At 37.9% G+C, this 13052-nt stretch overlaps 1 protein-coding gene across 1 annotated transcript in view; it reads left to right on the top strand.

Annotated features, from left to right (window-relative positions):
* HGFAC (HGF activator) overlaps positions 1-13052 on the top strand; it is a 44307-nt gene that overhangs the window by 24788 nt on the left and 6467 nt on the right. The window contains exons 8-11 of the mRNA XM_040555673.1: positions 4608-4782; positions 7119-7204; positions 8146-8386; positions 10929-11068. Coding sequence (XP_040411607.1) covers positions 4608-4782; positions 7119-7204; positions 8146-8386; positions 10929-11068 — 642 coding nt within the window. The remainder of the gene's footprint in view (positions 1-4607; positions 4783-7118; positions 7205-8145; positions 8387-10928; positions 11069-13052) is intronic.

Below are 13052 nucleotides of genomic sequence, written 5' to 3'. Positions count from 1 at the left end.
ATGAATCAATTATTTGTTATAAATTTGTTATAAGTGTTGTTTTTTGTTGCATTAAATCATAAGCCCAAATGGAAATATTGAGATATAGGTAAATATTATAAATATATGATAGAATTACATGGAAATATAAATTCCCTTATACTTCTATTGTGTTTTATATTCATTAGTTTGCAAACTCTGAAAGCAACAGTAGTTGTTATTATTCTTACTTTTGGAGACAGGGATTAGTGCATAGCAAAATGAAGCAGACTGCTTGAAGCCAGGGACAGCCTAGTCCTGGGGCTGCTGCCCCTGTGCATTAGACTTCATATTCTATTCATGATAGTGTGAAAAAGATGGCAACTGTTTTCTGTGCCCACCTGGCACCTTCTTAGTTATTTATGGAGATTTTCAATGGAACAAGGAGGGAGAGTTTGTTCTGAAGAAGAACCAGACTTTCTTTTGGGAGGGTGACGAAGAACAGTGCCAGGTTAATACAGGTCCTTCATAGCTCTCAGCATGGTGTTTGCTTCACTTTACCCAGCCAAGTCTGCCTTGTTGCTCTCAAAACACCCGAGCGTTCTTCAGTTTTTATACAATGAAGTGAAATGCCTGTATGAGCAATCTGTACAAATGCTGGAGACTCCTTTATGTCACACATTCATTTAACCTGGGAACTCACAGCTACCCAGGAAAGGAGACTGAGGAACCTCTAGGTGGATCAAGAAAAGACAAGCCCTTCTGCAGGCATCCAATGAATCTGAGCTCATACTGAAATGAAACTTGACTGTAAAGGACCCCTTGGGAAGCAACAATGCTGAGGCAGTATAAGCAATAAATTTATGCTGAGGCATAAAACTTCATTGTTCATTGCTGTTCATCTTCATTGTTAATAGTTGAAACATGACATTTAAATATAAATTGATAGATGCACTACAAAGTTTTCAGACAGGTATGAATGCCCTGTCTTGCAAACAATTTGCTGTCTAGTGAGTGCCAAACCGCTCACTCTGCCCAGCACAGGGGTAGTAGGGCATGCATTTAGCTCTGGGGCTTCCTGAGAGACTTAAACAGTAGTGGGCATATGCTCCAGGAAAGCTCTGGATGGATGATGTTCTCCTAATTCTACCAAGGTTTTGCTTTTCTGTGATTTCTAAAGATCTCTTCTATCTGGATAATTGATATTTAAGACACCGGAAAAGACATCTTGTAAGGGCAAGTTAAAGTAGAGAGGGGACTTTTGTCCTCTTACCTCTCTCCCTTCCTGCCATGAGCTCATATAGAACAATACAAAAAAAGAAACTCATCTAACATTATCTTTGATAAAAGCGTTATAGGTTGCTCATAGATAAAATAAAGCATTACTGAATGAAATGGTTACTTAGAGCTATCCTGCCCCAGGATCAGGACCATCATAGGAAAAAAAAAATTACTAACAGAATGAAACAACATATGTATATCTGAAAGAAAAATACAGTCAAAGGTCAAAAACATTAAGAAAATTGTTGATGAGATATTTGGGAAAAATCTGAAAGTTATATTGTTTTCAGCAGAAAGACTTCCAAAAGAAACTCATAAAAATATTCAGGTGTGTAACTACTGAACCTGATACAAGGTCTGGTGACAAAAAGGTCTTGTTAAATGTTCTCAGGAAGTTATCAGTTAGAACTGGTTGGATAACTGCTATTTTTGGTTGCTTTTAATTTTAGGACCTGAAACTTCTTTTTACTGGAAAATTAAAAAGCAATGAATTGGTGTGACATGCTGATAAAGCATGCCACAATAACACAATAAGAATGTTTTATGTGAGTTATTTAAACCTCTTGGATTTTCAAAATATAACAGGAAATTATTTTAAAATATTAATGATTTTTTTTTTCCTGAAAAGAAACAGTGATGATAGTGGTATGGGTCTGCAGAGTAAATTGGATCTAGGTTTTCATCAAACTGAAGTTTCATCTGAAACTTCAGGCCACTTCTACTCTAAGGCTGATTGGCAGTACTGCAGGGAAGTGAATGAACAAGAAAAATACGTATATTATGCCCTCCATTACTTTCTTCCACATAGGAAAATAAATACATTTCAGAGTTATGGGAAGTTGCAGAAGCTATAAAGCATCAGAAGGAACAACTCCCAGTCAGAGCAATCCATTAAGAACTGCTGAAAGCAGACCACCTACACACCGTTTCTGACAGAGGCAAAAGGAGATTTTTCAGTTCTAGTTCTAAAAAGACTATTAGAAGCCAAAGATCTATAAGACTACATTCATTCCAGAATACATTTCTGAGAACTGTTTTTCCTGAATTATAGGTATAAAATGTACTAAACTTTGTGAATACTTCCTAGTGGCCTTAGATACATAATGAGCTGTGATGGGGGTGCTGTGGTGGTAATGCAAGCCAGTAATGCAAGGAAACAACAACGCCGTTAACCTAGTTGCTTCTCCACAAGATGTGAGATTAAGTTACTTTACTCCTGTGCCAAAAATACCCTTTAGAAAACCAAAACCAAAGAAAAAGTGTCTGAGAGATATTACTGTGCCTCTCAACAAGTGCAATATGTAATCCAAACTTCTTAGAGGAGGAAACATGAGGGATGATTTAGAAAGGGCCAAATTCTTCCAGTTACAACTTTCTGGCAGCTTTAGCAATGACTGGCAGACATGCAGAAACATAGATGCATTGGATTTTAAGCCTGACAAGGTTGAGCACAACTTGTAAACACCATCTGCAAGATGTCCAAACCATTGGTTTTGGAGAATATGGCCCCAGTTCTGCACTGAAACAGAATCTCATTTCATCCTCATAAAAGCAAGCAACTCTAAATCATTTCTGAATGTAATACATACACCACAAATAAAAACAGCACCTGGCATTTCCTTGGATAAATGGAAGAATTTTGCATGCAGCATGATGGTGGTATTTTCGTGACACTGTTTCAGGCAAACAAAGCAGCTTAACTTGCAACTTGCCCAGAAAATAAATGGCAGGTTGCCAAGAAATGGGTACTATTGCTAACAATACGAATGGAAGACAAAATCTTTCCTGTGAGCTCTGAAATTATGGCTGTTAAAATATTCGTTTGATTGAATGTAATATTCCCCTGTTATTGAAATAAAGGGAGCTTGATTTAAGGGGTGGGTGGGAGGAGGAAACGTAGGCTCACCATCTCAGGTGCTTTTGTTAGGCCAAGCTAGAAAGACGATTTTGCCAACTATTTCTATGCTGACTCATGTACATTCTTCCACCAAACTTCTTGACCTCCAGCTCCCATATTTATGCCATATGCTTGCTTGTGGTTTTGAGGTCTGTTGCTACACTGAAAACTTGTAAGGATAATTGACATCAGCAGTTTGCTGCGACAATTCACTGTTTCGGTGCTGGTTGCATGCCCCGGTTCGCATGTCACCTTATTCGGTCAAAATAAACAGATCTTTGGCAGTAGTTGTTCACACTGTGCAGTGTGATTGATCATCCTCATAATGTGTTTTTCAACACTCAGGCAGTATCATGATGCTTATATATTTCAGCATGTTTATAATTTTACAAGAAGTTTCCACTAGCCTTGCAGATGTCAAGGGTAAGTCATACTGGCATGGCTGGGATAAGAAACCCTCTGAGGCTTGGTCACAATTAATACTCTTTGTATATTGGATGGTTTTGCGTTTCCTTTGGGATACTCTGAGCCATGTTTTGAAGTGTAGACTTTCTGCTCGGTGTAGCTATTTGTATACAAATACATCCCCATATGCTTTTCAGCCATAATGCTGGTAGGTGCTGTTGGTAGATCTTGGCAGCTCAGTACACGGGTCATGGAATAAGTATGTGTCAGACCTATCTGAAGAAATAACTCATGTGCAGGTGACAAAGAAATGGAGTTAGAATATGAAAATTCAACCTGCTGGTTTCGTTTTTGTAAAATTGATATTTTTGTGATATGTATCTACCTATATATACGTGTAATATATTTGGGTTTGGTACATATATCTATGGGTATGTATGAGGCCAAAAAGGAAGTATTTTACAAAACCAAGACTTTTAAGCACTTTCTGGCAGGGCAGGATTGTTTTCACTAATTTACAACACAGATATCTCTATCTGAACTGGTTGATTTAAGCTCCCTTTACTTTTAATGGAGATTCAGTCAACATAGTCAAGGGCATACATCAAGACTCATCACATCTCAGAAAAGTCACCTCAAACAAGCTAGATCAGTTTGGTGCTAGAAATGCCTGTTTCTCTTAATTGAAACGGGAGTCTCCAGTGATGAGCTCAGCCGTGTCTAAAATTAGACAGGATGAATCCCAGCCATATTGCTGACTTCACTGCAGATTGCTGACTAAAATCCTCCGTACACAGCAAAAATTTTAGGTCTAATTCTCTGCCTATTTAATAGTTATTTGTGCAGATGTAAAACGAGGCTAACTCACTACTCTTATTACACAGAAGTTTTAAATGCTTTTTAAAAATAAGAGTAAAAATCCTAATTTGATATAACAAATTCCTGGGAAAGATGAAAGGCACTACAGGGTTGGGCCCACTGGTTCTCCTCTAGGACCTCAGATGTGAAATAAGTGTTTAACAGGTAATTAGAACCAAATCCTGACCAGTCTCCTATGCTTTGCCAGCTCCTTTCCAAGTGTGCTATCGTGGCAATGGCACAGGGTACAGAGGCATCAACAACATGACTGTTTCTGGACACAGCTGCTTGCCCTGGAATTCAGACTTACTCTACCAAGAGCTTCATATCAACAGTGTTGAAGAAGCAGTACAGCTAGGCTTGGGGCCCTTCTCTTACTGCAGGTGAGGAAGGTTCTCGTTTGCCCTGTATTTCTAAACCATAAGGTGGATGTATTGTGGGAGCATATTTGGAAGGGAGAAAGGGCAGGAATATCAAAGCAGATGGCACCTTGTCTTGGACTGACTTAGCAGGCTGAAACAAGAGGTGTAAGTCTGCAGAAGGCAAGATCTGGTAGATAGGCTAGATCAAAACTTGGATCTGTCAAGAGAAGCTTAGACACAATCTAATGTTGGAAAATCCTGGTTCTTTTTCTCCTGGGATTTTTTTTTTCAAATGAGACTTTTTTTTTTTTTTTTAATGAGATTATTATTCAAATGATAGTGCAAAAATTTTGAGATTGTTCATAAATGATTATCCAAAAGGAGATAAAAATGCACTGTTCAAACTGAAATGGTTAACCTTTATTTCAGATATTTAAATTGTGAAATATTTAATATAAAGGAAAACATTTTTAAGAGTGAAAAGTTATTTAAAAATGAAAAAAATCAAAGCTGCTGTACTTCAATAATGCTGAAATGGGATGTCAAAATTCTTTCTTATATTTCTTCCAAAACGAAATTACTGCAAAGTAAAATTTTGGCATTTCAATTTTGATTGAACCATATGTACAATAAACTACATTTCTGCTCAAGTTTTCTGTTCATCTATAATGAAAATATTTGTGGTATATAGGCTTTCTCCTCAGTCATGTTATGTTCCCCTGTCTCAGATTTCTTCATGAGATCAATGGCTATCCACAAATAAAATAAATGTTTCAGTTTAGACACAATCCTGGAGCTGAGCAAAAGGAAGAAACACCAAACTTTAGATACATAGCCATAAATTGCTGGTTGATTTCTAGGATTTTTTTTTAATTAATTTTTTGAATGGAAGTTAGACAAGTATTTCAGGAAGATTGGAATGCACTGCACTTCGTGATTTGTTTGGTAATAAAAAGCATGTATGCATGCTCAAAGTATCTCTTCTTCTCTATCTAAAACAAATTAATAACCAGTTCCTAAACCCTCCCTTAATCCAAATTGGCTTGCTTTCCAAGGCTTGATCCTGATTCAAGTTCTTAAGTATGAGATTTATGGTGTCCTAGCACATCATGGCAATTTATTCGGCATTTATTTTGTGCTTTGATAAATCTCGATCCCTTCAATTTGCATTATTTAAGCACAATATTCACTTGCAGGTTTGAAATGCAAAGAATAAAATGGTGTAGGAGCTGATGTGTTCATGTTCTGTAGAGCTGAGAAAAAAGCTTTTCACTTTTTTTTGTCAGCTTGTTATAATTTCTTGGGATATCTCTGCTGCACTATATAATCCTGCAGATATCTTCTTCTTCAAATAGTCTAATTTAGAAACATTGTTGGCGGAAGATGACTCAACCTGTGTTGCTTCTTCAGTTCTGAAAATTTGAAAGTGCTTTAATCTTTTTTTGAATAGCAGTCAGGTTAAAAAGAAAAAAATATTGAAGAACCTTAAAATAATACATAATACTTTTGATAAATCCAACTGAAATTAGAATTATGATTTATCCAGAGCCCTGAATTATCTTGTCTATTTTTCTTGGCCTACTAAAGATCTTTCTGGGTCTTCAAAGTTTCACTACATTCTTGGAGGAGTAAACTGGGCAAATTTCTGGTTACTTAAGTAACATTGATCATTGATAAAGACAATTATATGGTACTATGGAGAAATCCTAGTGGAATCTACCCCAAATCTGTTTAACATCAGAATAAAAAAGGACTAAATAGACTGTGATATCTCTCTCCCCCCCCCCCCCCCCCCCCCCACTTTCTTTCTGAGGAGCATAGTATTTTCTCAAGGTAGTCTTTCATTTCCTCAGACTCTCTCCAGGGAATGTGAACTTGAGCATCTCAAATTCGTTTTTGCTAGCTATTCTTGTTATGGATTTTCTATGAATCTACCTGTGGTGGAATTTCCTTGCCTAAAAAATTCATCTAAAAAAAGGAATCTCTCCCATGGGACTTAGTCCTGAAAATAGCTGCGCTGGTATCTGTTGAAGCACTTCAGTGTGGGCTGTATTTAAACCAAGTGAACGTGCTCATGCATCCGAATACTTGTAGGCAAATTCTACAGATGTTTAGTCATGTGGCTGTATTTTAGTTCCTAAAGAGCTTTATTTTTGACTAGCTTTAAGCATAAAGAACCCTACTGAAAGGCTACTAACCCATTTAAGAGTTAGCAGGTGCTTCAGCACTTTGTTAGATGACTCAAACCCAAGAGTCCTGTCCTCTGCATGGTGCAAGAGGAAAATGCAGAAAGTGTCCAGGCAGCTTGGAAAAACACTGGTTAATGCTTGCAATTTGTTCTCCCCCTAATTAATTAGAAATCCAGATGAAGATGAGAAGCCATGGTGTTACATCATGAAGGACAACAGTTTGTCTTGGGATTATTGTAGAATTCCATCTTGTGGTATGTAGAAGTTCTCTTAAAATCCATGTTATGAATTAATGAAGAAAGAGTTATTGATACTAGAACAAGCTTTCATTATATAATTTTGAATGTCCTACTGTTCCAAGGAGTATAGAATATTTTACTGTTTGCAGTAAATCCAGTGAAAACAACAAGTTTATTTTGCATTTTTTGGGGTTGTGATATAATCTGTGATTTTTGCCCTACAATAGTGTATATAAGCAGTGTCACACTACTGCTTTCCACTGAAATCGTCCTGATATGAACAGAATTTCTGCTAGAACATGCAAGACTTCAGAAATAAATGATGCTTTGTTGCAAATGTGAAGCAAGCTCAGAGAGGTGAATGAGCCTCTGTGAGCAAATAGAGGACTGGATCTTGAAGACATATGACACAGTATTTAATTCTGAAAACTAAAAATTCTGTTTCTCCTCTAAATTAAACAGTTGTTAATATTAAAGCTATATTAAATTCTTGCTAATGTTCAAGCTGACCTTTAGAACAGAGATTTAATTTGAAGTCAATTTATAAAATGGTTCTTTTATTCTCCATTTATGGTTCCAATACATTTGATTGATGACATTAATACAAGCATACTAGTCCTTGCTGTTAGAATGGCAATGGCAAAGCTCCAGAATCTGAACACGATGATGCGATGTATTATGCATTGTCTTGGGCCTCTTCCATCACTAAAGGTTATATCTGTACTGGTAAATGAAACAGCGTCCAGGAATTTTTCAAGGCACAGTTAATTTACACTAGTACATGTGTAGCCAGACCATTGGGAATAGGCATAGCATTCAGTCTTGCAGCTTTCCTGAGGAACTGAATGAGATTCATTTGTATGTGAACATTTAATGATAATTAAACTCATTTAAAAGTTCTAGTCCTTAGAAATCACAAGATTTATAGTCTGATGCCATTTCCCTTTATATCTTAGAAAGCAGGGAAAGGCGGCCACCAGTTCCAGACCAGACTGATACTTTTGCAGTTGCCAGAAGACCATGTGGAAGAAGACACAAAAAAAGAAGTTTTGTAAGACCTAGGATTATTGGGGGATCTTCATCTTTGCCTGGATCTCATCCCTGGACAGCAGCAATATATATTGGAGAGAGCTTCTGTGGTGGAACCCTTATTCAGACATGCTGGGTTGTGTCAGCAGCACACTGCTTTGCTAACAGGTAAACTCACACCCCATTAGTGTGACAGTAGGTCTTCTCCTCCTCATTGTCACTGTGTGCTTTTGAATCATGACAAACTTGCATTGAAACAAGTGAGAAAGAAAATGAGATTACAAAAAGCAAATATTTCACAGGGAGTTGCTGGTAATTTGAGTGCAGTCCATAAACTAACAAATAGTATGGAGTCCTTTTGTCCCACTGGCCCATATCTGGCTCCCTACAGAGTCTCAAAGATGCTAAATGACCTGACTTAAGTAACAAGGTAGTGCTGAGTGTAAGGACAGGAGGACAAGGAATGGAGCTTGCACATGCAGTTATCTGCAGGGGGATAGGAGTATTTCTCTTCTCAGTTACCTTTTTGCAAGTTTATGCCTGCTTTGAGGTGTAACAGAGATGACTACGCTCATTATTTTGTTTTGTTCAAAAAGGCTGAAACAGCCAAGTAATGATTTATTAGAGGCAATAAATTACTGTTGTTTGACACAAATAGAGTAGGCTGAGCTTTACAAAAATCCAAAGGAAAGAAGTGAACTGCTGTTAAATTTTTGAAGTATATTTCCTCGAGGGATGAATTGGTTGTGGTTTTTTTTTTTTTTTTTTTCCCCTCCAGCTGCAGGGCACTGGGGAAAATATTGACTATAGGATGGTCTTACTTTATTCTAAATATTTAATTTTCCACAAATGCTGAACACTTTTCCTGATTTTGGTTTGATCACATTGATGGTAAAAATATTACATCATTTCATACCCATTGTTCCTTTGCATAGTAAAGAAGCCAAGAGAAACAGAAAACCTCGTGCCAGAATACATACACTGATAGCTTGTAGAGCTAATAATACCATTGTGAATGCTGTACTGAAGCATTTGGAGCTCGATCCGCAACGCATTTGTTTTTCAAATGTTGTGAAATAGCTACTAACTTTGGCAGCTATTCAGGACATTTCCACCCACTTCCAGCTGGTGGTTTGGTACATACAGATTTTCCATAATTGCTGCATTGTAATTTGCACTCTTCCGTATGTTTAGAACCTCTAAGTTAGCCACAATTTCAACTGTTTTCCACTAGGCGACAATAGATACTTATGCAGCTAGCTAGCTTTTTTATTTTTTTTCTTTTCTGTAGCCTCTCACTTTTTATTTCTTTTCCTGAATGAATCACCTGTAAGTCACAGTGGAACCATTTAGTGCTTTTAAAATCTTTTCTAAATACTGTCCTGGGAAGCAAACTTCCACTCTGTTTTACATGCCCCAGATCTGATTTTCAAAGGAATTGGTTTACTACTGCGAGGACACTGAGAAAATCCTGGCCTTACATATTGGTTGAAGCATTTTTTTATCATTTTCTTGTTTTCTAGATGAAAAAAAAACCACAAAACCAAACACACAACTAAACAAACCTCAAACTTTGAGCTTCATTAACCATACTCGTAGTAATTATTGCAGGGTAGCTGCCTGCTCTCTGCACTGCAATTAGTCAGAATCTCTCTCCCCTAGCTGTTGATGAATGCTTTGTGCTCAGTACTGGAGAAGAATCTGCAGTGCTTTTATACTGGATCTGTGCATGATAGATATTTTCCACTTCTGCACTGGATAACAAAAAATCTGAGTTCCCCATGTTGAAGACACCAGCTTAATTCATTGTAGACTCATGCATGTGCAAATTAAACTGCTTTTAAAGCATGAGTGAAATTTGAGTTCAATTGCTTTCAAAGCTAGAGAATTTATTGTCTTTCCAAACACTTCTTGATTTTTCACAATTTTCCCATTCTTCACAACTTTTGTACTGGTTCTTATTAGTTCTCTGACATAGGACACTGGACATGAGAAGACTGTGGTAAACAATCAGTAAGATAGTGTGAATTACAAAACCTATATTCTCTGCGTGTGTTTTTTCCCATTAGATCACTCTGCTTTTGGACCTTCCTCCATCAGATTGCTTTTGATTCTAGATGACAGATTAAACATGGATCAATCTAATCTCAGAACAGAAGTGGTGATAGTTATTAGGTGGAAGCCGCGCAGGTGCTCCTGAATTGTCAGTTTGCCAGCACCTCTAAAATCTTGATCTATACCTATAATATTTTTAAGAGTTTAGTTACCCAGAGAAATGAGATATCCACCTCTGACTTGTTCTTTGGTCCTCAGTTATTTTGGTACTCATTGGTAAAGTCTGGTCAAGGTTGACCCAGTTAAGTTCATATAACTAGAAGTGGTTGCAGACCCTGAAGATGCTTGTGGCCAGACAACAGCTGGGCAGCAGTGCATGTGGCTTGTCTTTTCCTTCTGTCAAAGAGCAACAGCCTTTAATGAGGTTAATCAGGACCCACAGAGCACGGGACTCCCTATAACATTAGTCATCTTTTTCCTGGCCCACAGTAGGTAAGAAGCCTGGGTGACAGATCAAGGCATAATGAGAGGGTAAATAATGGGCATGGTGGGGATCTCAGTTTATTAACAGTTCATGGCTCACACAGCCATTGGAAACGGGTTTTTATTTGTCCTTCTAATCACAGAATTGCTTGTTCTCTCTTTTGTATTACAGTCCTCTAAAATCCACTATTACAGTAGTTCTGGGTCAGCATATATTTAATAGAACAACTGATGTAACACAAACATTTGAAATAGAGAAATACGTCTTGCATCCTCAGTATTCTGTGTTCAGCCCTACTGAACATGATATTGGTGAGTATTTTTGTTCTTACAGTTTTATTTCCTGTTTAGCTGACTTAGTTTCAGCCTTAGCTGATCTGTTGAAAGCTGCCTTCATAGTGGAAGGATCACAGATGTTAGGAGAGGCTTCTGAGAACAGAGGGTTCTTAGTTCTACCAGAGTTATAACAGCAACTGAAAGCTAGACAAATTCAGATGAGAAATAAATTGCAAATTTTCAATAATTATGATAATTACCCTTTGGCGCAATTTACCTAGATGTATGGCAGATTCATCATCACTTCAAGTCTTCATGCTATTAGGCATTTTTTTCAACCAAACCCGAAACTGTGGGCTTGAAGCAGGAATTACTTGGTAAAATTTTATTGTCTGTATTGTATAGAGCATCTGACTAGATAAATATAATAGCCCCATCTGCTCCGAAAAATCTGTTACTAAGAATCATTTTTTACACTAAGGAGATAGATTTAAATATCAGCTGTCTTATCAGTCAAAAGTTAAATGCCCTTCTGACTGACCTTATAATATTAGCCAGAATGACAATAGAAGAGAAACTTGCTTCTTATTTTCTAATCTGCTGTTACAGAAGCTGGCATGTCTCCCTGTGGTATCAAGCTGTGTGAGCACTTTGTCTATGAAACTATTTAATGGTCTGGCACCAGGGATATCTTAGGTCAGGAATGTACTGGCTTTTTTGCTCCCAGATGATGAACATTTTTCACTATGTAGCAAAAACCATTCAGGTCCTACATTGGTGGGAACTCTGTCAGAGCATACCAAGAAATGAACTTGATTTGGGGTATTGCTCTGCTCTGAAATATCCTGGTATAAATCACAGTTTGTACTTTGGGATCTCCTGACTTTTTAGATTGCTCTGAAATTTGGCATGACTCACATGCACAGTGTCCAAATTTAGGGTTGGCTGAAGATAGAGTTTCTAAGACATGCCCCACTGCAAGCAAACATACAAGCAGGCAGAAACTGGGGGCAAAGATGTGTGGGCACGTTCTGCCCTGTCAGTGATTTTTTTTTTTCCTGATGCAGCAGAAGATTTATTTGGTGCTGAAACTGCTTTTCAGAAGGAAACAAGCAGAAGTGTTTGTTGGGAAGTATGGGGGATTCGGAAACAGGCAGAGTTGGTGGGGGAGAGGAGGCAGGTGAGGAAGAGCAAGCTGCTGAGTGTTGGAGTGGTTTGTGTGGGCTCCTCGACCTGTGAGATACTGCTTACACATTCCACCAAAGCCAGAAATGTAGTCAGAAGAGAAATAAGATTATTCAGCGGGATCTCTTGCTTTCCACACAGCTGTGCTCAGAAAACCTGTAGGTTCTGAAAGCCATGATAGGAAGTTTAAATAGGTGTAGCCACAGGACCTCAGCTCTGTCCTCTGAATGGTGTGCCCAAACCCCGCACGCTGCCCATGTTATACCAACACAACATCCCCTCGCTTTTCCTACAGCTAAGCACTGGAGGTTCACTACAGGGGAAGTGAAGTTTCTGATTATTTTGACATCCCTGTTCACTACCGAGTTCACGATGCTGCACAGCTCCACATTTACACTGTTTTCAGCCTCGTGAGGGGAGAGTAAAGGTTGTGTAGGCTGTGTAACTCTTGATAGCTTTCAGAAGCTTGGTTTTGAAATAGCTTGATTTTTTTTCCTTGATTTTCGAGAACTTGAATTTTGCTGATCTCAGTGATAACAAAGAACATGAAATACACTGGCTCTTGCAGTAATTAATTATTTAAATCAAATTGGAATGAGGCAGGTGGCCAGACTTGCAGAAGCAGTGAGCACTTGCACGTCCCACTTATTTCAGCTGAAAGTTGTGGATATGTCACTGTTATTTAACTTCAGGGTGGGAGGAGACATATGTATTTTCTATCTTCCCCCTTCTCTACAAAGGCAGTGAAGCAAAATCTGCTCAGTGAGTGCAGCATAAAATAAATATTCCCACAAGGGGAGTAGCTGAATATTTCAGCCTTCAATTTAGTGTGAAA

This window comes from Cygnus olor, chromosome 4 (genome assembly GCF_009769625.2).
Source record: "Cygnus olor isolate bCygOlo1 chromosome 4, bCygOlo1.pri.v2, whole genome shotgun sequence".
Lineage (NCBI taxonomy): Eukaryota > Metazoa > Chordata > Aves > Anseriformes > Anatidae > Cygnus > Cygnus olor.
This window is presented reverse-complemented; position numbering and strand designations above follow the sequence as displayed.